We start from the raw sequence: 27,734 nt of genomic DNA on the forward strand, positions 1-27,734 counted from the left end.
CTAATTGGTCTTATTTGAAGACAAAACTTGGCCTGGAGTCCTACATTCAATTACTGTTAATGATCCAAACCCCACTGAAGTTGTTAAGTGTCTCTGCCTCCCCCATAGTCGTTAGGCTCTTTGTCACTTGCTTCCAACAGGACTGGGAACCGTCCTCTGCAGAGCCATTTGAAAATGAAGTCAATTATTGTATTCATACCTTTACTATGCTTCTGAAACCTAAATGTTTTATGCAGAAGGCTTCCTATCAGCAAATTAATGGAACAGGGGAAATCCGAAATGGATCTGGAAATTGTTGTTTAGTGTAGATAATATAGTCGTAAGCCATGCTTCACAATTCAGCGTTTCAGATCCACCATTAATCATGCTGCAGAAATGAAAGTGAGGTTTTACTGAACTTGTCAGAGATCAGATATGCGCTTACATGGAAGGTGCGTCTTTGTGGATCATAAGGAGTTACAGGTTATTCCTTCTGCAGTTGTGTTGTGGAAACTTTCTGCACGCCTCGGTAGCACGGACGGTAAGTTCTGCGGCCGGGGGGGTAGACTGAGGTGGAAAAAGCGAGTGTCGTGTGAGCTGGACGCCAGGCATCGCCCGGCGGGAGCCGGGATCTCCTGTGTCCCGGTTCCGGCAGTGCCTACGTGACTGCTGACGCAGGGGGGCGGACCCGGAACAGACGCGGGAGATTTAAACTGCCCTGAGGAGCGCAGCGACCCGGAGCGCTGCGAACAGGGGCGTGGCGCGGCAGAGTGAGGGGCGCGGCAGTTTGCGCGGCAGTTCGCGCAGGCAGGGCGAGCAGACAGAGCAAGCAGGCAGAGCGTCGAGCCCGGTCGGAAGTCCCTGACTGACATGGTGGTCACTAGGCATAAAGCGAAGGCTGCCTCCAGCCCGGGGCCAGCCAGGACCGACGCAGCCTCCCAGACGGACCCCCGCTGGGTGCACGCTGCCACCCAGGTGAGCTGCAGGACCTGTCCCCCAAGTGTATTGGCTCAGGTCGCCACCGGGGAACTCACTTGTGGGAGCTGTGCCAGGGTGGAGGAACTCCTCCGCCTGGTGACAGAGCTCAAAGAGGAGGTAAGCAGGTTGAGGGCCATCAGGGAGTGCGAGAGGGAGATCGACCAATGGACCAGTACCCTGTGCTCCCTCCCGCAGACCCAACAGGCTACCACAGCTTCTCAGACTGAGGAGCCCCCACCCTCTCCCCGCCTGGCCGGGAAGAGGAATCCAGGTGGGAATGAGCAATGGCAGCAGGTCCCTGCCCAGCGCGGCAAGCCTGCCCCCCTGCTCCCACAACTACCTCCCAGGTTCCGTTACACAACAGATATGAAGCTCTGCAAGTGGAACCGACCCCCAGGGAGGATGACAATACACACACGCTAGTATCCTTCCCTAGGACCACACATATCATCAAGACATCCTCAGTTATGAAGAAAAGGCGGGTGATTGTTTTAGGAGACTCCCTTTTGAGGGGTGTGGAGGGCCAGATTTGTAGACCTGACCCTTTACATAGGGAGGTCTGCTCCCTTCCTGGGGCAACAATTAGGGACGTGATAAAAAAACTCCCATCTATAGTCAGGCCCACCGATTACTACCCTCTTCTTATTTTCCAAGTTGGTATGGATGACATTAGGAAAAGAAACATCCGGACTATTAAGAAAGATCTCAGGGTTTTGGGAAGAATGTTGAAGGGATCAGGGGCCCAAGTAATATTCTCTTCTGTCATACCGACTCTGGGACATGACACGGGATGGAAAACAAAGATTGAGGATTTAAATAATTGGCTACAAAAGTGGTGTGAGGAAAACAACCTAGGCTTCTTTTACCACGGGCTGACCTTAATGCCAGATCTTCTATCTAGGGATGGGGCAGGTTTGTCTCCACGGGGGAAAAGGCTGCTTGCTACAGAACTAGCTGGGATCATCAACAGGGCTTTAAACTAGATGTGAAGGGGGTGGGGGGTATTGTCAGACTTAGAGGATTAACAACCGAGGACGGCCCTCCATTGTCTGATGAAGGGAGTGTAGGCAGGTGCCTTCAGCCTGCTGCCTCAGTGATAGTAGGGGGTGACATGTGTAGTCAGGAGCAACACACAAGTTGCCCAGAGGTAAAAGAGAATCCCAAAAATAACAGCTCAGGTAATAAAACTTCCCCCCCTAGGGGTGCAGTGGGGTCGAAAGCCCAACTTACGTGCTTCTATACGAACGCACACAGTATGGGCAATAAACAAGAGGAACTGGAAGCTCTTGTTATCCAGGGAAACTATGATATAGTTGCCATCACTGAAACATGGTGGGATGACTCGTATAACTGGAGTGCTACCATGGATGGCTACAAGCTCTTCAGGAGGGATAGGAGAGGTAGGAGGGGTGGTGGGGTTGCCCTGTATGTAAGGGAAGGTCTAAACTGTTTAGAGTTAAATGTTGGGGATGACCTAGTAGAATGCCTGTGGGTGAAAATCAAAGGGGGGCCTATGAAGGCGGATATTGTAGTGGGAATCTGCTACAGGCCACCCTGTCAGGACAGTGAAACTGATGAGCTATTCTTTAAACAACTGGGGGAAGTCTCGCGCTCACTAGCCCTTGTCCTTATGGGTGACTTTAACCTACCTGATGTTTGTTAGAAGTATAACATGGCAGTCAGGAAACAGTCTAGGCGGTTTCTGCAGAGTGTGGAGGACAACTTCCTATCACAACTGGTCAGTGAACCGACTAGAGAAGGTGCTCCCCTAGACCTGCTGTTTGTGAACAGAGAAGGTCTTGTGGGAGATGTGAAGGTTGGAGGATGCCTGGGGTATAGTGACCACGAGATAATAGAATTCTCAATTCTAGGGGAAGTTAGAAGGGGGAACACTAGAACGGCCAAGCTGGACTTTGGGAGAGCTGACTTTGGGCTGTTTAGAAGTCTGATTAACAAAGTCCAATGGGAGACAGCTCTCAAGGGTAAGGGGGCACAGGAGGGATGGTTACTACTCAAAAAGGAAATTCTGGAGGCACAGGAGCGAGCTGTCCCTGTGTGCCGGAAGTCGAGCCGCTGGGGTAGAAAACCAGCTTGGATGACAAAGGAGATTTGGGAACATCTCAAAAGAAAAAGGGATGTCTATAAATCTTGGAAGAATGGGCAGGCATCCAGGAATCAATACAGGGAGGAAGTTAGGACATGTAGGGAGATAATCAGGGGGGCAAAAGCCCAATTGGAACTTAGAGTAGCATGCTCCGTAAGGGACAACAAAAAGTCCTTCTATAAATATATTAATAACAAAAGGAGGGCTAAAGATCACCTCCAGCCCCTACTGGACTCAGGGGGTGCGTTAGTCACTAGGGATGAGGACAAGGCTGTGGTCCTTAATGCCTTCTTTGCCTCAGTCTTTAATAATAAGGTTAGTAGTTCCCAGGTGAGCTGGCCTATGGTGTCTGAGAGCAGGGAGGGAGAGCAAATCGAAGCTCCTGTGATCCCAGAGGAACGGGTCAAGGAACTGCTCCTCTGGCTGGATGCCCACAAGTCTATGGGGCCTGATGGTATCCACCCGAGAGTCCTGAGAGAGCTGGCGGATGTCATTGCCAAACCCCTGTCCATTATCTTTGGACAGTCTTGGCTCACTGGGGAAGTTCCGCTGGACTGGAGACTGGCGGATGTTACCCCCATTTACAAAAAAGGGCGGAAGGAGGATCCGGGGAACTACAGGCCTGTCAGTTTGACCTCGGTGACGGGCAAAGTCATGGAACAGGTTATCTTGAGTGCTATTAATGAGCACATACAGGTTAACCGGGTGATCAGGCCCAGTCAACATGGGTTTATGAAAGGCAGGTCTTGCCAATCAAACCTGATCACCTTCTATGACAGGGTGACCCGCCTAGTTGACGAGGGAAGGGCTGTGGATGTAGTTTTCCTAGACCTCAGTAAAGCCTTTGATACAGTCTCTCATAGTGTTCTGGTTGAGAAACTGATAACTGCTGGCCTGGATAGGCACACCCTCCTTTGGGTTAAAAACTGGCTGGACGGCTGGGCCCAAAGAGTGGTGGTAAATGGGGCTAAATCCGGCTGGAGGCCGGTCACCAGTGGGGTTCCCCAGGGCTCAGTGCTGGGTCCAGTTCTGTTTAACATCTTTATCAATGACCTGGATGAGGGAATTGAATGTACCCTCAGAAAATTTGCGGACGACACCAAGCTGGGAGGCTGTGTCGATCTGCTCGAGGGTAGGGAGGCCCTTCAGAGGGATTTGAACAGACTGGATCGTTGGGCTGAGGCCAATGGCATGAGCTTTAATAAGGCCAAGTGCAGAGTCCTTCACTTGGGGTATAAAAACCCCAAGCATCACTATAGGCTCGGGGAAGAGTGGCTGGAGAGCTGCCTGGCGGAGAAGGACCTGGGGGTGTTGGTTGACTACCGGCTTGATATGAGCCAGCAGTGTGCCCAGGTGGCCAAAAAGGCCAATGGGATACTGGCGTGTATCAAGAATAGTGTGACCAGCAGGAGCAGGGAAGTGATCCTGCCCCTGTACTCGGCACTGGTGAGGCCGCACCTGGAATATTGTGTCCAGTTTTGGGCCCCTCGCTTTAAGAGAGATATTGAGCTCCTGGAGCGAGTCCAAAGAAGGGCGACTAAACTGGTCAAGGGGCTGGAAAATAAAACTTATGAAGAGAGGCTGAGGGAGTTGGGGCTGTTTAGCCTGGAGAAGAGGAGGCTGAGGGGAGACCTGATTACGGCCTATAAATACTTGAGAAAAGATGGTGGGGAGGTAGGGGAAGGGCTCTTTACATTAGTGACGGGTGATAGAACAAGAGGAAATGGGCATAAGCTTAGTCAGGGGAGATTCAGGTTGGATGTTAGGAAGTATTTCTTCTCTGAAAGGGTTGTCAGCCACTGGAATAGGCTGCCCAGGGAGGTGGTTGAGTCCCCATCCCTGGATGTGTTTAAGAATAGGGTGGATGATCTACTTGAGGATATGGTTTAATGGGGATTAGGGATGGTTGGACTCGATGATCTCTAAGGTCTTTTCCAACCTAGAAATCTATGAATCTATGAATCTATGAACTTCTTTAAGAAGGGTGTTGGTAATAATTTTTTAAATAGTACAGAAGTTTCTCTTCCTTAAATACGCAGCTCACTCAAAGGCGTAGTAGGGGAATAATGGGTTTTTAATGCCTATGTTGTGCTAAAATGTGCAGGTCATGTACATGCTTCAGTCGACTCTGGCAGTCTTTTCTGTGCTCCTGATAAGGTGATGGAAAATGAATCAAACACTCTGAGATTGCAAAGTCATTAATTTAGATTCTACATTGACAGATGCTGTATGGGAAATATGGGAAAATACCCTATTAGGTATTCACTAGTTCTGCCTGCAGGTTGTACATCATCTTGTATTCCTCCTGCTTTCATTACTCACTGCTAGAGATATTCAGAAGTGTTTGTATTAGACCTAATCCTGTTCTCAGGGAAGGTAATGATAAAATTCTCATTAGCCCAGTACTGAACAGTTCTGAAAAATCTTATCTCATGTTCTTTGAAGTTTTGCTTGCTTTTTATTTCTTCTCTTGTTGTCGGAATTGGTACTATGTGTAAGATTAATGTTGTTGGCTTGCTGGGAAAAAATCTTTTGGGATCATCCAAAGGCATTTTGTGTTATTTTATTTTGGGTAAAATGATGATCGAGAAGGATTCCTTTGGGTAACTGAATTGTGTGTCTTCTGTCAAACTGCAAAACAAAATATTTCAGAACGCTCTGTGCATTAAATGTCTAGATTTTATCACATATTTGTATTCCTTCTGCTTTTTTCTTAAAGGCAAAACAGTTCAGTCTGGATTTATGAATACCACTGTTTGATTTGAAACTGCAACTTCTAAATTTTTGTGGGAATAAATTCACTGCTTTGTTCTTAACCACCGTTAATGTTGCGTTAAGCAATATGAATTCTGCTCTCGAGGCGTTTACTTGCAGGATGCTTTGAAATTCATCTTGTAGAGTCCCTTGTGTTTATCCTTGAAAACCCCAAATATGGAATAAATTGGATCCTAAGTGATCTACTTTTGTATCTAACCGAAGTAAAACCACAGCCATCACGTGTTCTTGACAAAGTGCTCTAATCAGTGTCAGCTCACCAGCCCCGGAGCAAACGCACTGTGAGCATGGAGCTGATATTGGTTCCGTTGGTGGTCGACTTGACATGCTTTGCCCAGCCCTATGTATTATTAGAGGTAGCTGAAATACTCTGCGTTTTCAGGAAATTCTAAATTTCTGAAGATATTTTCTACTTTATTTTTAGCGACTCTCATAACAACCCAGTTATGATACTGCCGTTAAGTGGGATGAGAATGATTACGATGTGCCAAGTGGTATGAATTATTGAGGAAAGCAAACAGTAGGAAGAGACACATTTCCTGAAATAAATTATCCTGTTTGGCTTTAAACACTCTCAGGAATATCTTCTACAGTGAGGACAGGGAAGTTCAGGACACATGAACTGCAGGCACAATTGATTATAATACACTCTTAAGAAGCTTCTTTCCAAATGCAATGGCAGTGGCCTTTCATACAACATCGCTCCCTCCAAGGAAGGACCATCCTTCAGTCAAGCCCCAGATAGGCTACTTCTCGTGATTTGCACCTTGTAGGCAGCATGAGGTGCATCAGTTCATTTTTCACATTTCATAAAGCATAAGATTTTCTGCTTTCTTTTTGAAGCAAACATGTAAAACTGTCTTGGCAGCCATTTTCTCTCCTTTTTCATTGCAAAGTCTGGCCTGGAAGCAGCAGCTTGCAATTTTCTAAGGAATGGTTTTAGAGTGAACAGACAAATAGTTTGTGTGCCTTTCGTCTGGATGTGTAGGTATACAGGGGTAAGAGAGGACAAACCCTCATATTCGTTCTCATTGGCACTAACATTTTCTCCTTTCATGGAGAAAAAATGCTAGAAATGATTTTGGCAGGACTGAAGACGTTTGTGCAGTGAACACTGAACTGATTTTCAGTGGCAAGAGGCAATGTGTGTGCATCCAGAAAACAAGCTCACAGGAGACTCACAGAATGTATTACGTGGACTGTAATTAGAGAATGCGGGTATTGGATTTCTGCCTTTGTTGCCATTGAATTTTAAACAGGGCTAATTTGTTGTTGGCATTTGTGATTAGGGTAATAACCCTGTTGGCATGTATGTGTAGTGCTGATAAAGGACATCTAATGCATGAAGCTTTCTTACTCCATTTCATTTTGTGAATGTTGTTATACCTCAGAAGGAGAAGAAACAGTGCAAGGTTTCTACCCAGAAGTGCTTTGCTTGGAACGTGTCTGTTACTAGATGGGGGTTTTTATGCTGAAAACTGCCGAAACAGAGAAGGCAGCTCTCCGATTTGTTATTGCTTGGAGAGAGGACCCTCCCTCCCTCATCTTCCTCATGCACTTTCGCGGATGTCATCCTTCTTACATAATGAAGAAGTCACTTGAAATATTGCTTTGTTAATTCCTTGTATATAACTTTCATTTGCTGGGTTGTTTCTTCTGCGTAGTGCTAATCCCTCTTGCTTATTGACCAAATTGCTCCCCGTGAGCAGCTCCTCAAGAAGGGCTTGTTGCTCTGCACAGTGTTCAGGTGCACAGCCATGGCTTGCTGCAGCCATCCCTGTCACACGTGACAACTAACGCCTGTCTTCAAGGGGCCTGATGGGTGTAAAGAAAAGACCTGCTCCTTGGCACACCTCCCACTGGGAGTAAAGGACCTTGCTGCCATCTCTGGCCATCATTTTTTTTTCATAGTGAGTAATGTGGCAAAATTGCAGTCCGTCGTCGTTAAGCAGCTCTTTGAAACCTTTTGAGACTCGGCTTTTCACCATGCAGATGCCCAGCACGCTCTGCAGATCGGCCTCTCTTCAGCTGTTTTAGCCAAGGTGCCGGGAGTCAACAGTGGATCTCGAAATCCTCAGATTCTGCTCAGCTCTTCGCAGTGAACTTCCTTACCCAGTCTGGCTGGGCTTTGGGTAATGTACTGGGCATGCAATAAAGGCCAAGGATGCTATTGCAAATGCCTGCATCCCAGAGAAATAATAGTAGTTGGGGAAAAAAAGATGAAATTTGTTTATTATTTGTTTTCAAAGAGAGCCTTAGCTGCAAGGAATGGACCTTATCTGCTTTGGGACTAGGTAGATGACAAAGATATTAATGAAATGGATGGAACACGCTCTTTTTGATTGCCAAGCACACCAGTTACAAGGCCAGAGAAATAATCTGATGCTTCAAATGGCCACTAACATACCCAAGGGCCTATTGCGCTGCCTTTCTGTGCTGGAAGAAATGGCGAGCACCTGGTGAGCTAGAGAGAGGAGAACAATTCTGGGCGTATCGTCAGGATGACAGTTATTTCTTTGACATGTCATAGTAATTCAGTGAGCATTAAAAGAAAACCCTTCAGGTGTTTGAAACGCCACTCTGCGTGGCATTTTAGGTCATTGCTTAATTAGCAATGTGATTAGAACGCAGCTTGTCCTGTAGTTTGTAGCTGTGAACGTATGCGCGGAGCACATGATGGATCAAATTCCACTTTCTATACGGTACCTGATATATGGAGGGCTAATAGTGGGAAAACTCATGTGTGCGCATTGAGGTAATTCAGAGCAAGGTGGTCTGGAAAACTAATTTGAAACAGTAGCTTTTGTACCTGACCATTCTGGGAGAATTTATTGTGCTTCATACTGCTTGGCCATTGTCTTGCATTTATGCTCATGGCCAGTGCTATGGAGGTACCTTATGGTGGTTCACAGCACCTTCTACTTGTTCAGCAGGAGCACATCATGATGGTGCAACAGTTTGCTCGTGTCTGAGGAGGGAATGTTACTTACGTTTCACATCAATCTTAAAAAGTGATCTTGAGTGTCCTCTAGAATATATCTTTTTAAAGAGCATGCTTTGCTGCTGTGTGTGACATGGCTATATATGGTACAGGAAGCTGTGATGGTTTTCAGGTTACATTCATTACGTGCAACTGTGACACATTATTATTATGTTCTTTCTTATGCTACAGTTGATTGTTTTTAACTTCAGGTCTAATTTTAAGGTAGTGCTGCCTCTTTACGTTTCTCTGCATCGTGCTTCTTAGCCAGGACAAGGCATTTTATACTGAATTATTATGACTTTAATTTGTGCTGTAATTGGCATCATTGCCATTTCTCCAGTGGTTTTTATGTATAAATATCATCCAAGCGTATTCCTCAGTCACTCACAGGCTGTATTTCTTAGCTGACAATGTTTAATACCATCAAGGAGAGGAACACGTTTGCGTCTTCTCTTTGTGTGCACATTTCTGTTGTTTTTGCTAGCGCTCATTACGTGTATTCTGTCATGCTATTTACTTTACCCTGCACTCCTGAGACCTTTGCCTCATTTCCCAGGTTTGGCATTTCATTAATAAATCACAGCTTATGGACCTTTCTGGGGAACAATTGCCTTTTATAATATTCTACGGTAATACCAGTATAGTTAGAAAGTGTGCCTAGCAAAATCCGTATTCCACAACACTTCCAGAACAATACCTGCTTCAAAGGCATGGCAAGGTGAATAAGGCTATTTATCGACGGAGTCTATCTGACGAGCTGGAAACCACAGTCATTTTCATAAAAGGTCCATTTAAAATAAATCCGACTTTCATTTTTCCTGAGGGCCCACTTGAATTCCTTCCACACAGAGAGAAGGTCAGCACTGATGTTCTTAATCCTTAGCAGTGAGGTTTTTCTATGCTGCTTCTGTTGTTAATGTTTGCTGCGGGGAGAGAGTAATAAGCCAGAAAGACTCTGTTTAGTGAAAGCTGGAGGAAGCGGGGGAGCTCCTTCGGGCGCCCTGCGTGCCTCGCTGGCCGCCTTTCTGCTCCGTTGAGTGCTGCAAGCGGATCAGCTGCGGGTCCCTCGTGGGACTGGAAGAAACATGAAAGCTTTCCCAGGGTGCTGGCTGTGCCAGCCGACAGACTGAAGTGAAGGAAGAAGCCTTCCTCAGTCTGTATTCCATTGCCATTCTAAATTAAAAAAGCAAACACAAGAACTAGCAAAATACCTTTTGCATCAGTGTTTTTTTCTTGGTAGATGTTTGGAATAACAGGTTTGGAGCGTGGTACTCTGAGTAAATATGACCACAACTGAAGTAGTTCTGATTTGGCTCACCATGAAGATATTCAGCATCTCACCAAATGGACTCTTTAGTCCTGCAGGAGTTTGTCACCCTAGGTAGGTCATTTTCATAGGGGCAGGTGGTTCTGCCGTTTTCCGCGCATTAAGACTGAATTACTATATTTTCAAATCAAAGATACTCTTTCTACCATTTTCTTCTTCTGATTCGAGTTAAGATTTCAAGACCCACTCAGAGCTGAAAGGTTTTGGAGCGGCACAATAGTAGGGGTGAGTAGGAAAGGGCAGGTGGAATGAGGACTAAGAAATTTACAGCTGGGGAGATAATGATGCTCATTGTGGCTACGTGGTCTTAGTTAAACATTAGGGTGCCAAACTATTGTGTGATTTTTTTGTTGGAATCATCTTGTTCTGTGTTACATTTTAAGAGCGAACTCACCATGAACAGAGTCGCTTTTCCAAAAATCATGCTTTTGCACACTGCAAAGCAGTGTGCATGTGTTTAAATTTTACCTTTTATTTTTTTCTTTTTTCTTTTTTCTTTTTTTTCCCCTCACGTAGTGAAGCAGTCTGCAGTCACAGAATAAAAGGGAAGAGGGAAAAACAACCAGAAGGTCAAAAGCATTATTCTAATTCCTGGGGCAATTTGTTGACTTTCCTATTTCCTTTTGGAATGTTCCACTTCTCTTTCGAAGACGCCCGTGTTCCTGCATCCTGCTCAAATCGGCTCGTCAAGTGGAATTAGAGCTTGCAGAAATTAAGGGTTGGGGAAAGGAGCTTATATCTTCAGGGAATTTTAGAAACCTGGGTAAGAAAGACTGTAAACACATAGCTGAATGGATGGATAGCTGAGGTCTACAGGGAAAAAAGAAGGTAGTAGGTGTCAAAAATTTACTCTAAGATACTAAAATACAAAGTGAAATATTATGCCCTGCTGTGGTTATGGGATTGGGAAAGAACTACTTTCAGCTTTTGTTCTGTAATTGAAAGCCTGATTTCCAGAGCTGTTGAGCATCCACAATTCCCATTGATGTAAATAAAGTTTCTAGGCACTTTCAGCATTTCTGAAAAACAGGCTGTTTTACCTAGTGGTACAGACCAGGACTTGCTTTCTTCTGGAAACAGAAAGGCAACGATCTCGTTAGAGTGATCTGAGGTATGTACCAAGGATTTCTCTTCAGATAATCCAGGGTTAGGAAACCAATGGTACCTTCAAGGGTTTTAGTTCAGATTCTGACGGGCGTATGTTTGCCTGTACACCAGTTCCTGAAGAGGTGCTGCTGCTGATGAACCGGAAAATAGTTTTTGTTGTTACCAAGTGCTCAAAATAGGATCAACGTGTCATGTAGTTAATAAGCAGTCAGCACTGGTGGTCAAAATAGCATTGCAAATCCCATGGCTTTGGACTATCTGTGAAGTATAAAATTTGCTTAATTCTAGTCAGTAGTAACTGTGGGTGATTTTATCAGAACTAGATGATCACCAAGGAAAATGGAGTTATTTTAGGAAGACAGTGAGCTGCTAAGCCTGGCGTTTAAGCAGCTGGTGCTACTGAAGATGCTGACTTTTTTTTTTTTTTAATTTTTATGAGATGAAAGAATGAAACTCCTGGTAAATTGTAGTGATTACAGAATTTGTGGCTCTCTTCACAGGAGCAAGCTGATTAAGGCAGGTGCCCGAGCCGCATCTGAAGCTAGGCAGTTACCTTTTCCTTACCAAATATTTGAGTTTTTCAGACCATCTGTTGACACCTGACTTTTAGCACTGTTTGCTGGGAAGTGATGGCACAGGCAGGAGAGCAAAACAGCCACAGCTCCACAGTGCCCTCCTGTTTGGCCACAGAAGATAAAGATGTATGTGTCCTATCCTGATTTCTGCTGGTGACCTAAAGACGACCATGCTGATGCTACATGGAACATGGTACAGCTCTGCCATAACCTGTCTGTGCCCGCACCTGTGAGGTGGGACTTGGGAGCACCCAGTGCTTCCTTCTGCAAGGTTTTACATCATCAGATTTTTTTTTTTTTTTCCTGTGAAGGAATGAATCCCTAAGGGTTGATTCCTGATTAGCATAAGTTTGATTTTTATCACCTTATGTGTGAATGCAGAGAGAATTTGACACACTTCTACACCGTCCCTTTTATCTTTAGTACCATATATGTGGAAAGCGCAAGAGTAGATGTTTGCAGATCCTGACCTCTTGCCAGGTGAGATACTGCAGTGTTTTGGTGCAGGCTGGTGAGGAGTCATGTTACCAAGCTGCTTGTGGCTTCACGAGTGACTGATAGAACAGGAACACCTGAGTTAAGTTTGTGTGCAGTCTGCGCTAAGGGTTTGCACAAATGGATGTTAGGAATGAAATGAAGAAGTGTAATCCTCTGCCTGTCATGTGGAGACAAGCATGTAGCTTCTTTGAATCTGTCTCTCTTTTGATGGATAATGCACTTACCTCCTAGGCCTGCAAGCATTTGAAAATATGTAATAGCAATCATTGCTTTTATACAGCCATGCACTGCCAACTTTCCTGGATACCAGCTTTTCTGCGCTTGCAGTCAGATGTTCCAAGCATAACATCTCACTGGCTGCAATGGACCATCCGGAGCTCACTGACAGAGGGTGATTTATGCTTTTGGTAGGAAGGAAGTCTACTCCGTAGAGCTGTTGGTTCTAAATGGTGGAGAGGTGAGACTTGCCTCATTCTCAAAATAAACTGTTAGAGGAAGAAATTAAACCTGTTTGATTGCCACCTTCCCATCAAACAGGCAAGCATGTATAAACACCTTCGGAAATCTTCCAAGGTAGAACAGAATGGAATTTGCTTGGACTTGTTTGCCTGGACGCTGTCTTCCCTGAGGTGCAACTTTGTCAAGCCAGGAGGGAAGTTGTCCTCATGGCTCTGCTTTCCAATGCCTCAGCTATTGGAGGTACCAGGGGATGTGAACGTAAGTCCTGCCATCACAGTGTGAGACTTAATAGATCTGGCACCTCAGATGATGCTTTCTCAATGAGAAAAGTAGGGAATTTATGGTGGGCTTAAGCAAGTCCATAGTTTATGACAGATATGTCAAAGTAATCTGTGTACCTCCTGCGTGCGTACTTTGTGGGTTCTGGCTTGTAGAAGACTTGTGATTTAACAGTAGTCAGCAAGTATTTATTTGTGGCTCAGGAATATGTCTTATATGTAATACGGGAAGATCTCTTTCAGTTGCAAACTCAGAACTTTTCTCCTTTTCCCTCAAATTGCCAAGGAAGCAATTTTTGAGATTTATTGCTGTATTGATGTTTTTTGGCCTTGGAGTGATTTTGTTTGAGATAGTGTGACAATTTTTTGCCTTGCCTTTGGGAGAAGAAATGGTGTTCCTTAGTTCTTTGATAAATCTAAGGAAAGTAACAGGTTAAAAAAATTATGTTTTATTGGTTTTTGGTTTATTGTTTTGGAGGGTTTTTTTTTTTTTTACGATACAATGAAAGCTTAATTGTAATTAGTGGTAGGTGTGAATTTGAAAACCCACACCAAACTATCTGCTATAAGGAATGCTATTTTGATTTGAAGTCAGCTTGCCTTTAACAAAAGGAATCATTCTAAGGTTAATTCAAAGGTGCTTCCCCCCCACTTTGACCTCTGTGACAAATAGGAAGATAAGTTTTGTATTACCAAAAGAAAACACTACCTTTAAGAGGAAAGGAGATGTCTCTCTGTAAAAGGAATGAAGTGATCTATATTTTCTAGTCTGAGCTTTTTTATTTTCAGGAAAAAGGAAGACAAACAAAACTGCCTACTGCCCTTTAAAAGCTTTTACTACTGCTCTGGGCGCCAGGAAGATGTGGGTTCTGTCACACCTTTAGCTCAGCTGTCTCTTAAGTGGGCTTATATGACCAGGGTAGTTAAACTGAATAAATGGTCCCAATATTTCTCTGTACCCTCTCCCTCTTGAAAAATATAGCAAGCTACAGGTTGGGTTTTTTATTTAAAAAACTCATGGAGGGCCTCTCCTGTGGCTTGTGTTGGATGGAAGATCTTGCTGCTCTCTGTTCATGCAGTTCTACGATACCAGTCCCTGATATTCTTGTGCCATTCTGTCCTGCTTGTCTACTCATTTATAAATCTGTCAGCCCCTCCAGTTGAAGGGGGAATAAAAGGTGAATCTGCTAGGTAAATTTTAATAGGGAAAAGATAAAGGAGAATATGGTGTCTTATGAGACTTGTGCTGTTAGCTTTTAGCTGTCTACGGTTATCACCTGTGGTACACACAATCCTTTCAACACGTTGTGGTTGCATTTCTGTCCTTTTAGCTGCTTTCTCTGAGCTACCTGGGTGAGCAGATGTTAGCCCTTGATGAGAAGGCAGAGACAGAGAGTTCTGCTGTGCTTCCAGCTCTTGCAAGGCCGGGACAGAAGAATGTCCAGCACTCAGATCAGGGCAAAGGCCAGTTTTGCTCAGTATCCAGTCGGTCAGAGGGAACTATTTAGGGAAGTGAGAAATAAGATCTGGCTGTGAATAGGGTAACTTTTTCCTCCAGTATAAATTCCAAACTACGGGCAGCCAGTGATTTAGGAGTTGCTTGTGCCAGAGGCTGCATCCAGACCATCTCTTTGATGGCCACGGATGACTTTTAGATGACCAGCAACCCCACCTGCTCTTCCTGCCCAGAGGCCCTCCCCAGCCTCCCTTCCCAGGCAGGACCCAGCCGCACGGCCAAGGTGTCAAATACACGAAGTGCCTGTACATATTTTGGAGAAGTTAATGGCTGGGTGGAGGAGAGAAACCCCGACTGAGCTCTGGAGTGATGGCAGCACGAGCTCAGCAGTTTGACCTGCTGGCTCGCCAGCGAGACCGCGGGTAGCACAAAATCAGCTGAAGGACCAGCCTCCAAGGACCAGCTCTTCACAAAAGCCTCTGCCAGAACGAAACGCCTTAAAAAGGGAGCTGCCAGATGTTTCTTGTTTCAGAAATAAGTAGCACCAGGGAGGGCTGTGCTGCTCCATGAGTGCTGGGCTCCTGTCTCTGAGCCCTGCTGGAGGGACTGAGCTGGCAGCCCTCAATGACTTTAGTTTAGAACTGTGACTTATTGTGGGGGGAGAAAGGGCACACAATACCGTTTTCTCCTTCAGCTGAGCTAATTTCCACATTTACCTGTTTCTCGTTTGATGTACAGGCTTTATTTCACCAGCGTTCGGTTTCTCTTGCTTATCTGCCATTCTGCAGCCTTGAATAACACTGTATCCTTCCTAGAGATGTTAACTAGACGTTGCTTTCCCAATTATTGATTTAACAAACAACAACTCGAGAAATACTTGATAGCTGGCTCATTTGAAAGTAAGAGCGTTTCTTGGGGACAGAGAACAATTTTTGCATTAGCAGTGCACTCCCTTTGGCCCAATGTGCCTTCTTGAGCCTCTTGGTCTTTATTGTCAAACCCCTGAGGTAGAGTGGTGGCAGCAAACGGGCACCATAATTAGGCCAGACAAGATGGGAAGGGAAGAGAGTGTCAAATGGTAAGAGAGAAATTGAGTATATGTCCCAAGCTGGGTGGGAGGGAAGTTAGAGTTGAGCTGAGACTGATAATTTGCATTCAGAGTTGAGAAATAATTTTTAATCCTTTTTTTTTCCCCCTATTCAATCTTCTATTGTAATTGCAAGCCAAAATGACCATTACTGGGCACCTCTGCTCATCAACTTTATGGATTGGTGTCAGCTTCAGCTCTGGGGATAATGTGTTTTAGGTGCTGTTGTGACTGCAAGAAGGCACTAGCAGTTGTAATTCAACACATTGAAAAAGTAGACAATAGAAACAGGTAACTATGATGCTGTTTAAAGCAGATATTGATGAAGAAGTCTGGAGATGTGAATTCTGCTCTGAATTCTGCTCCCCTGTCTGCCTCGTGTTTCCTCTTTGAGCCAGGGGAAGCCAGTATGCTTTTTTTTGTGATCCTGTGGTTCAGCTCCTCCATAGCAACATCAGAGCCTCCTAACATGTACCCTTGCATTTAGTACCCATAGAAAACATTTTTTGTCTTTCCCACACAATAGGATGACTATATTTTAATACTGGTACTTCTAAATTTCAGCCACTGATTAGGCCAGCGGTAACTGGTGTTGCAGTCTGTAGCTGTGCAAAGGCGAGACAGCTTGTACTGCTCGGCCCTGCATTGTTGATCGAGCTCTGCTCCTCTACTCAAAAATCTTGTTCAATGTTCCTAAATTTAGATCCCTCCAGTAAAGGGAATTCAGTTTCTCTCTGAAGTTGAGAAATTGCCCACAACAATTAGGAGGTGCTACAGCCATGCAGTGATTCTGGTTGCATCTGTTCCTAAGCGTGACAAAGCTGCTCCCAACGGCTGCAGAGGCAGCAGCGTCGCAGGGCAGGGAAGCACGGATGTCTGCCTGGGTGATTTAACAGGCCTAATGCTTTACTTTGTTAGCCTGATGTCATCCTTTGAGATCACCAACAGAAAGCATGAGCTGATTCACCCTCTTGGGATGGAGCTAAGCCTGAAACTTAACTTGCCCGAGGAGACTTGGGTCTCTCCATGGCAGGAACAGTGGCTGCTGCTGATCACGGCATCCCAAGATGCTTGTGTTGGCCGTGCGGATCACAGTTGTTTTGAACTGCGTGTGGCAATTCTGTTTCTCCTCAAAGAGCGAGCCAACACTGAAGCGAGCTCAAGTGAAGGGCATTAACTGAGCTCAAGTGAAAGACATTAATTTTAACGTATAGCGTGTCTCCAGTGTCCAAATCCGTATGAGTGTGGAGACCTCGTGTGCGAAAGTATCATTTCAAGTTCAGATACTGTCTCAAAAGGCATAAACTGACTGCATTAATGTGCCATTTGGGGCTAGTTTTCTTTACACAAAATGTGACTGATTGAACAGCTTTTTCTCAGTTATGAATATTTAGGATTGAACACAGCAGTCTGTGTGTATGTGATACGCATTTGTGTATTTGCATACAGCCACACTGTGGTAGACATGCTAATATATACATTCACTCTGTTCTATACTTATGTATCACCAATATGGGGTATATTTTAAGTACTACCTATGCCATCTCAAGAGAGCTGCGTACAATAGATCTGACTTTGGAAAAGATACTAAGGGTAATAATACACACTGGGAGTAGTGTTTGTGCACTTTTGGGGCATATCAGAAGCACAAACAATATATAAATATGGAAGGACAGTGTCTTGGAATGATTTCTTTTAAATGCAAAACATATCAAACGTTAATCTAAGTTGCTTTTTTTAAATGAATAAGAATCTCAAAAAGAAAGGGGAAAGTTAGTGGTGAATTAAGTTGGATTTTTTTTAGTTGATACTTGTTTAATTTTGTGTTATTGCAGAAACTGGAACACAAAGAAGTTTTGGTTGGCTTGTTGTTCCTGGTTTTCCCATTCATCCCAGCCAGCAACCTCTTCTTCAGGGTGGGATTTGTGGTGGCAGAGCGAGTCCTTTACATGCCGAGGTAACTATTGCAATTGAATTCCTTTCTAATGAGACCACCATCCCGTTTTCTAAAAGCAGGCATGATTACTTCTTCCCTTTTACAATACTTCAAACATTATATTGCTAGTCAGTGTGTTCTCTGCCTTTGAGTTTTGGCTTGATAGTATGAGAGATTTTATAGTCAGTTGAGAGCAGATTGCTTGGCAGGAGCAAAGCTACACACAATTTATTTTTTTTTTTAAACAAAGATTTTTTGGGGGTGCTTGAAACAGCTCAATACAGTGAGGAGGTGTTGTTTCTGGAGGATTGTCCTCCAAGACTCTTTCTCTTGGTAGCATTATCAACTTATATTGTCCAATGTGTTTACCTTAAAGACAATATCTGAAAAGTTAACCGTATTTTTTATTGTGGTAATGCTCAACTTTCCTGCTCCATTAGATGGTCAGTAAAAACAAAGGTAATGGTATTGTCCTAAAAGGCTGCTGGCTTCAGTTGTGGAATAGGTGCATGACCTCCTGCCTGTATGCTATTGACTGCATATGCACCTAGGAGTGGAGGAATTGCAGTTGTTGAAGAGGATGAGAAAAATCCAGCCACTTCTTCATCCCCCCCAGCCTCTGCCCTGGTATTTCCTTCAGCTTCCAGCCTCTAACAATTGTCACTTCAGCAGTCTGTGTGCTTCTGATTGCATATACTCAAGGACAACTTCTGACATCTCTGCAATATCCAGACCAGAGGCTGCAGTGGCAAAGGACATTCATCCAAGATGCACCAGGCTATTGCCCATTTCACAGAATCGCAGACTGGTTGAGGTTGAAAGGGACCTCTGGAGGTCATCTGATCTAACCCTGGCTGCTCAAGCAGGGCTGCCCAGAGCCAGTTGCCTGGGGACCATGTCCAGATGGCTTTTTCATATCTCCAAGGAGGAGACTCCATGACCTCTCTGGGCAACCTATGCCAACGCAGTTCTTTCCAGCCACGAGCATAAATGGTTGTTCTTGGATGCTGCAAGTCAGAAAGCCCAGTTTTACTCTTGGGTGCAGAGAGTCAGCTTCTGTTACCTCTAATCGGAACTGCTGTTGTGGAGCTGCCAACAAAGCACAAGTCCTCAATTTCACTCTGGATTACTTTATGACAACTGAAACAATAGTTTTATTCCACCAAGTGTTTACATTGTATTCCTCAGAAAATGTAAATCCAAAAATCCTAAGGAAAACATTTATAGGTCTTCTTTTGCAAAGCCGTATGCATATTCTGACGGTCATTGGTATAAGCACTAACACAAAAGGGCTGCTCATGAATATAAAACTTAGGCTGCATAGGAGCTGTTGCATTTATTACAAGCTTCTTATGCAGTTAGGCTATATCTCTGCTCTGCTATATACTAATCTACTTTTTGGGTCAAATCCTGCTGACTTTATTCACATCACTAGCCCTGCTTTTGTTTGCTGAGAGCATACCTGGAAGTATAGCGGGTGAAAGTTGTCCCTTAGAGTTATTTTGCAAACGATACCCTCAACTAATGGATCTTGCATCATTTCAAATTAACTTGGAAATCAGATTGCTTTAAATTCATGTAACAGAAAATGAGGAAACACATGAAAGCGCAAAGCTATTAAGGAAACAGTCAGCTGAACATAGGGCTCTGTTGAGTGGTTGCGTTTCTGAATCTCAAAAGAACAACTGCGGAAAATACTTCAGCTGTCAGCAGTTCTTCGTCCTCCTCCAGATGAGACTGCTGATATAATGAGAGGAGGGGCAATGAAGAAGAAAAAAGGGTATGTTTGTGCAGAGAAAATTAATCAGCGTTAACATGTGTGCATATAGTTTGTATAATGCTTTTCATCTCCCTGAGGGCTTTGCAAATATATGACCTACAAAGTAGATAATTGATAGTTGCTGATTTTTTTTTTTTTTGAGCAGGAAAACTGAGGCAGAAGGATTAAGTGAGTTCTCCATAGTAAGTCTGTGTTGGAGTCCCTGGATCTCATACTTTGCTGAGATCATTCATGTCCTGCCTCACAATATTTGGTTTTTGCTCTTACCCCAGGCTGGCAGGCAGCTGGCATGAGAAGGGAAGGCAAACCCTGGCAGTTTGCAGGAAAGGTGGGCAGTTCTCAGCCGAAGGATCCAGAGAGAGCTGAGCTTGGCACTCTGAGTTACCAAGAAATGAGCTCGCTTACATCCTCTGGGTGCAAAATGACGTAAACGGTGAGGGGGACTTCAGCGAATATTCATGACTATGGCAGAACAAAAATTATGTTGGTTTTTTGCCCTTCCTTGGGATTGTGGTGGTTTAATAATGATGGCTCTAGGAAGGGCTCGTGTTCTTTAATTAGAACAGCTTTTAGTAGTTTTCTTATGTTGCATCTTGGAAGGGGCTTTTCCTATCCTTTGCCATTCCTTCTCTAAAACTCAGCAAGTCAGAGGTTGTAATTTGGCTTTATTTAGACAAAAATACTGAATCAGATGGAGAGAACCCAGTGGTCTATGGTTTTGGGCTTATGCTGGAAGGTGCTTGTCTATCTCTGTTTGAAGTAATAGCCTTTTGTCAATATTTATGGATGTGACAGTTGCGTATGTGTGTCACAGCCTGAGGTCCTCATTCACTGTTCCTCAGTAGTTACCTGGGCAAAATGTCAAGCATTTTCTTTTCACCAGAAGTTAAGCGAGGACCCAAGGATTTATGTAAAAGATGTTGTAATTTGAAAAGAACAAGGAATAAGCATTTTGCTCAATGTCTAATTATATGGCTGGGCCTTGCCTTCTGGGGATTGATGAGTGTTTCAAACAATTCCTCTTCTGTCTCCAGCTGTGCCTTGCGGGAGAGGGATATAAGCTAAGTCAGAGTGGTTGCATGTTTTCTTTAATTGGCTTTAGCAAAACAGAAATATTTGAAGAAAAATATTTCTTTTATTTAGTTTTCTTTTGAGGGTTACAACAGGAATTTTTGAAAGTAGTATTACTTTAGCCTGAAAAATTTCAGAGGAAAACAATTTATTGTCTTTCAACTTTTAATTTTAGTTTTTATGTTGTTTTCTTACCCTGAAGAGGAGAAAACTTGTTTTCAGGAGGGTTAGGGATGTGAAATACGTATCCTGGGAGTGGTGGATGGGATACAACTCTAGGCCACAATTTTCGGAAGAGGCATCACAATAAATGGCTGGATGAGTGAAAGACTCAAACCACTGTGGGTTTTTCCCTCTTCGAAATGTAGATGTAATTACACTTACTGCGGTATCTGCTAAGGCTGCACTGAACACCACGGACAGCCTAATTGTTCGAAAATCAAGAACGATGACGTGCATCCAGTTATTCTGAGCCGTGAGCAATTTGTCTGAACTTAAACAGGAGCACTAGCTCTCACTTTGTGTTGCCCTTCTCATGGAGAAACTGGAGAGGCCATGCAAATTCTAGGGCCAGCTGCCCTACTGATGTACCAGCGGAGCTGAGGTTGTTCTCATCTCATGGGATCAGACCTTTCCTACCAGCGCAATTTCTGTTTTTCTCATCTTTCACTGCTACGCTCATAGCGGTGGCTCCTTTCTGGGCTGCTGTAGCTGGACAACTTAAGCTGTTTTCACAACCTCATCTGAACCAACAAATCAACCAAAACATTGATACATGGCTTATTTCCAATTTGCTGAAAGCGATAGGCAGCCTAGCGGTACCTGTACCGTTTTTATGGCAACTCATTCGTGGTGGATATTGCAATGAGTGGGTTGCAGAGTGCACAGTCACTCGTTCCCAGCACAGGCAATTACGAGTTTTTGTCTTTTTTTTTTTTTTTTCCACCAGCTCCTTACTATATCCAAAGTTGATGTTGCATCCCTACTTGTCAATACTAGAACATGACATCATAGCTATATACAGGATGGCATTTGCTTTGATGTCTATCTAAAAATCTGCAAGAAAGCCAGCATCCAGAAAAAAATGCAGTCGTATTTTTCAGAAACTTAACACATCATGTTAAAGCTTTCCCCGTGCCATAGCAAAACAGGTACCATATAGAAGTTCTGCTTTTGCATAGAGCAAGTTTTTGATTTTTCGTGCTAATGCATTCATTCCAATTAGTGTAATTCCATACATTACTAACTTCTGTGACTGAAAACAAGAAACAACCTAGTAGGTAGTGGAATCATTTGTAACTTTTATAAACCTGGATATCCCGGAGCAGAAGTCCCCTTTACTTACAAAGCAGCCACTTGAGAATGGGACTTACTGGTGCTTCTCTTTTCTGGGAGCGTGTTATGCTCTCCACATAATCTTCTTTTTCTTAAAGACCAGTTGTGTTATTGGGGTAGTTTTGTCTTTTCAGTTTCCTTTGCCACTCCTTTCTTTAAGATTGTTTGAAGCTACAAGTTCACCAGGAGCTGAATTCCTGTTTACCTCTTCAGCATTCCTTCAGTATTAGATCAGATCTAGTAAGGGATCATCTGATTTACAGAAGAAGCTTCTCTTTTTGTTTAGAGTCAAACCCCAGCCCTGCTGAAGTCAGGAGTAGAAGTCCCATTGACTCTGTGGAGCCAGTTTATCTGCTCCCTGATCTCAATTCAGAAACATAATTAAGCTTTTTGCCTGCTTTCAAGTTAAATCCACAGTTCATTTGGGATTTGGATATGGAATCTAAGTCACACCTGTTCCATCTACTTAAAAAAAACCACATGATTTTAGTGCCTTACTCTGTTGCTGCTGTTCTTGCGAGGGCCACGAAGCTGCTGAAGTTTAGAAAGAGTGAATTGGATTGTATTCTCTGTAATTCAGCCTTGGACCCGAGGGCACTGGGAGGGGACTGGGAAGACATTACATGACGGCAGTGGGCCAGATTCCAGCTTTAGCACAGTCCCTTTTTACCTTGAGGGTTGCCTGTCCCTGCTCCAGGGTGTCAGTTTGAGCAGTGGTCTGCAAAATGGCTGGTGATTGGAGGCAAGGAGTTTGGGACCTTGGCTGAGGTGAGTGAGTGGGGTTCTGCTTCCCCATTCCAGGGATAATGACTCCACTCTGCCCTTCAGAAGGAGGCCGAGGGAGTTCTCATTAATTAATGAGAATTAACTGCGTGTAGAAAGGCTAAACTCTGCAAGCATCTACCTTTCAGATGCGTATCCAAACCCTGTTAAACACTTTAAGGAGAAATCAAAGCAGCCATCCTCTCTTAATGCAGGCAAGAACTCTGAAATTCGAGTGCCAGATATTTTGGCAAAAGGCAGTAAAGACATAGGAACAAAAGCCAAAATGATTCTGCAAAGCTGAAAAAGATTAATTCATGGCGCGTTTGGTCTAGACTGCAGTCTTATTTTAACTAAATTTAAAACATCCTTTTGAGAAACGTGTTGAGTTTTGGCCATGTATGATTGATTCAGGAAAAAGGTAAATTTGTGTTGAGTATGAGCATTAATGGCTACACCGGAAAGTTTTTTGGTTTTGTTGTGACATATTAGGCCAAAGGAAAACCTTCAAGCGCATTTATTCTGCTTTTGAAAATAATACGGATATGTAAGGATATTGCTTTTAAAAAAGTAGTAATAAGTTAATCTCAACTTGTGGAAATAATCTACTTGGCTATGTTGATTAAAAGAGGAATTCTTATTTAAAAGGGAATATGCTGCCCTTAAGAGGATGACTTGTGAATTTTAATAGAAAATAGTTTCTTACATGAAGTTTTTGGAGGCTTGTGATAGAATTGAATGGAAAGTTATATCCCTATTATAGAATTCCAGAAGTTATTACAGTATTTTAATTAAAACTGTAGCATATAGACCCTTCCCCAGTAAAGTATATAAGATTTAGGGAAGTTTCTGTGGAATCCCTGTGGAATTATATAGAATTTTTCATTTACATAAATGTTTTCTTTCTGTAATGCATATAGTAGTCAAAAGCCTGAAAGTTTCTGTATTACCTGGAAATATTTCGGATAGGAATCTATTGGAGGGAAAATCTTGGGCTCAACCACTCTAATGAAGTGGGTTTGTTTGTCACGTGAGTTATTGGAAGGAAGGGAAGGGAAATGTGTCCAAATGTTAAATAGCTATTCAAAGGTTAGCAAAATCATTCATTTCTAGTCCGTATTTTCTCTCTAATAAGGGAAGTAAGAGTCCCTGCATTTTCTCTAATTACATCATATTGTGACTAGAGGACCACATTGCTAGTGGAGGTAAATCATTTTGATGACTTAGCCAATCATGTCTAAGTGTCTTTAATATAGGCCTGCATAGCTTTTAATTTAGAGCCAAGGACAAAGTCTAACACTAACTCATAAGGTACCTTTCCAAATTAGACATATTCTGCCAGTGTTTATGGTTGTCTGTGTCTTTGTATTATGACTTGCAGACCTTATTCCAGGAAAAGGCCTCTTAATTCTGATGAAAATTTGACATTTTATTCTGCAGGCTCAGTAGTAAGCTAAGTATGCTGGCAGTTACTTGGTTGTCACACTGAGATTTCTGAGTTGTAAGGCTTGTGTTTTTCCAATGAGATCCAGTTTGTATGCTAAATATTATATCTTGATGGTGGTTCTGATGTCTTTTAAAACCTCCAGTAACCAAGGAAAAAATTAAATTTCTGTGTCATCATTACTCGGAGACAGGCAATTTAAACAACGCTTTTCTCTTTGTCCCCAAAACTCAGTACCAGTGAAGAAGCAGAGATACATAGTGAATGCTGCTGGTTGTCCACATGTGACAGAGGCTCATCCAACATCCTCCTTGCCTTTGGATGTTTAGTCTAAAGGCATGGCTGTTCCTACAGATTTTTCCTTCATAGTCCCAACTGGTGGAGAAAATTCGATACAAGATTTTCCCATGGAAAATACAACGTTTTAGTTAACCCAAAACTTTTTGCCGAAGTGTGCTGACTACAGCGAAATTTTAGATAAAAAGCTGGAAACAAAAGACTTCAACCGAAGATGGAGTTTGTGGCCCAAAGAACATGGATGACAGAAATGGATAGTTGGACGGATGTGGCCCAGAATTGCATTGTTGTCAGAGATGCTCATCTGAGGGCTGGGAAATCATGGTCCATCTGCCACACACCAGCATCTTTCCAGGATCATTAGCACTGGATCTACACCCTGTTGGATCACTCAGTGGTAGCAGTTTGATCCAGACCTGATCCAGGCCCACGCTTGTGCTCCTGTCAGATTAACCAGCCCATAACTCACTGAATTTAGGCTAGACTTGTACCAGCTGCAAGAGAAAATCTTGATCCAGCAGTAAGCTTGGCAGTACAAAGTAAACTTCTCAGAATTTCTGAAATGCATTTGCACCAGCATAGCGTGGTTATTCCAGGTCAGCACTTGGGCTTTGACTGAAGAATTTTGGGGACTCCAGACTCGGAGCCCTACAAGTGCGCTCACTTATTGCATCCCCAGCTCTCAGCCTGACCTGACACAGTGGTTTGAATTGAGATCATCCAGGTTGCAGCGAGTGCCTTAATTTCTCAGATTTTGGCTTTTCTGAGTGACCCAAGTCCAAGCTAGCACGCACATACAAATGCATTGTTTTTCCAGAAAAAAAATATAAAAAAAAAGTCCAGACTTTATCCTGGCCCCAAACAGCTCCTGTCTTGGAAAACTTGACAGTTTTCATAAAACAGCATCTTTGCTGCACTGCTCATCACTGGAGCTCCATGCCTGAGCGTGATTTTTGGGGCAGGAAGAGCCACCCTGGCCATGCTTGTTATTGCCAGCGCTGCCTTCTGCATCTGACTGCTGCATGGTGAGGCAGGAGCAGCCCACGTGGCACTTCAAGCCTGCTTTTTTTGCAATCAATTACTTCCCATTAGAGAAGTGTGAGCAGAGCCGATGAGTTTAGCAGGGATGAACTGCCTTTTTTTCCCTGCAGCAACAGCCCTGCCTGCAAGCTGCATTTCAGCTGGCTTTGGCTCTTCCTCTCTGTGTTTCCTCAGCTCAGGCTGCAAAGCCTTGAACCGGGAACATGGAAAGCGTATTATACCAGGTAACGCGTGTGGGACTGGGGCTAGGAAGCTTGTGGGGAACTTTAAAACTGAGAAAATCAGATATTTGTGTTCACCATTTGAACCTGGCAGCAGACACTGTCTTTCTCAAGGCTGCACTCCCCACTCTCTGAAGGGCAGCAGCAGAATATGCACTTAATTTAAGTCATGTGTGCAAGGGTTAAACTTGCTTCAGAGCAGCTTGAAAGTGAGGGTTAGGTTTTTATGGAGGGAAAGGGAGTCATCTCAAATAAGTGCTGGAAATCAAGAAAGAGTTTTGCAGCCCAGAAAGAGCCTCTGGGGTGAAATGTCAAAGCCAAGTGCATTTTCTGGTCTCAATATAGTTTTGGGATAATCCCTTTCGTTGCATTAGCAGCCCCTGAACAGGGCAGTATTTCTTCCATACTTTGACAGGCTGCTTGTAGGCAGTTCTTTTCTTAACTGATATGTATGTATGTATGCATCTGGATTCTTATCTAGGCAGAGCTCTGAAATCTGGGGTAATTGCTTTGATGAAATCAGTGGATTTACTCCAAGTTTACATGCATGTAGTTGAGATAAATTCTGTTCTTAAAAAAAAAAAAACCCAACTACTTCACAAGATTTGACATCCTCAAAATAACCATTAAAAAGTGTGAAGGAGGCATCTTTTCCACATAGCTTCTCCCCCTCGCTTTTTAACTTTGGAGTTTACAGCTGTACCTGGGAGGGATAGAAAAGGCTGGGGCTGCAGCGCTGGTGTCCAGGCTGGTTCCCTCTTGCACGGTGCCTCCAAACTGCAGTGCTCCACTTGCTCTGCCCACACACTCCTTCCACAGAGTGGAGACCTGCCCTGTGCAAAGTGGCAACTTGAAAAATACAGTAAGATGTTTGAGTAGAACGTGCCTCAGTTTTCAGGAGCCTTCTGCAGCAATAGGTCTCCAAGCAGCTTCTGGAGGAGGTAAGATAGTTTCCAATGCAAGCAGATTGCTGTAGCAGAACATCCCAATAATCTTGGGCTGCGGCACTAACGGCACGTGTCTTTGATTAGATGCTGTCACCAAGAACAAAATGCAGCAAAGCCGTTCCTGACTTTTACTGAAAAGTGATAAATCTGATCCACAGAGGGAGAGAGGAGCCGTGTGTTAAGTGTTGTCAGTAATGGCCTCGCCTTGGGAAAGGAGCCGTAATGGCCAAAGGAAATGTTGAATTTGTGATCTAATTATGGAAGAAGTGTTGCAAATATTAAGTATCTGCTGGTTTGGCTCTTGTTTCAACCAGGTGATATGCATAGCACACCATGGGAAACGGGGTCTGCGTGCCACCTCATTCCCATCTGCTTGTGCCTCCTCTCACTTCACTTCCTTGCAGGTGGAATGATATTAGCAAATCACGGAAATTATAGATAAAAATCTGTCACTGCACAGCTCCCTGCGTGCGATCTGCCAGAAACACATGGCAACGGTGCCCAGGATTTGCCTGCCAGGTGCAGCCCTGCCCTTGCTGCTATTCAGGACATGCCTAAGGTACCAGTTTAGTACCGCAGGAGCCTGAAACTCAAGGAATCGTGAAACCGTTGGCTTGTTGGTCTGTGTGCTGAGCTCTCTTGCAAGCATCATTGAATTTCTGAAGCCATAAGTTCTCCTGTAATAAGTGTTCTTGTTGTGAGCCCATGGAAAAACTATTACTGTGTTAACCTGTCAACTGTTCCTCAGGTCATGCTTCACATCTGACTCTGGGGACCAAGCTGGCATGGATTTTTCACAGTGGGGGACAGTTGCTGTAGCAGGCTGTTGCTTATCCTGCAGAAGGAAAAAAAAAAAAGTAGTGTAGCAATTTTATAGTAATCCAGTGAAAAATGGACTTAAAAAAACAATAGTGGGTTGGGGATTTTGCTTGTTTCCCATTGTTCTGTTTTGGCTACAAAGTATTGCAGAAAAGTGCTTGCATGACAGGGAATGACAGTGCCAAGAGAAAAGCCCTTCAGGGGAAATGCACCCCTCCCTAGGAAATGCTAGAGTTAACTAAAAAAATCCCAACCCTGCAACCTCCATACATATGCAGATAGCTATGGAGATGTCTGGAACATAATACTTAGAGTAATTTTTTCAAGTGGCTAATGGGTCTTTGATAAAAGGTGCTTTTGAGACATTTTCTTTTTTTTTTCTCTAAATGTCTGTGAGTAAAATCTGATTTCCTAGCAAGCCAGCGCTAACGTTTGATACAGAGTTGAGTCCCCCCATCATTCTGAGAAGAAAAGC

At 43.7% G+C, this 27,734-nt stretch overlaps 1 protein-coding gene across 1 annotated transcript in view; it reads left to right on the forward strand.

The window, feature by feature from the left end:
* TMTC1 (transmembrane O-mannosyltransferase targeting cadherins 1) overlaps positions 1-27,734 on the forward strand; it is a 148,563-nt gene that overhangs the window by 70,556 nt on the left and 50,273 nt on the right. The window contains exon 9 of the mRNA XM_086610428.1: positions 17,442-17,563. Within this exon, the coding sequence (XP_086466554.1) occupies positions 17,442-17,563 (122 nt within the window). The remainder of the gene's footprint in view (positions 1-17,441; positions 17,564-27,734) is intronic.

Source organism: Tauraco erythrolophus, chromosome 4, assembly GCF_009769465.1.
Source record: "Tauraco erythrolophus isolate bTauEry1 chromosome 4, bTauEry1.pri, whole genome shotgun sequence".
NCBI classification, from domain to species: Eukaryota; Metazoa; Chordata; class Aves; order Musophagiformes; family Musophagidae; genus Tauraco; species Tauraco erythrolophus.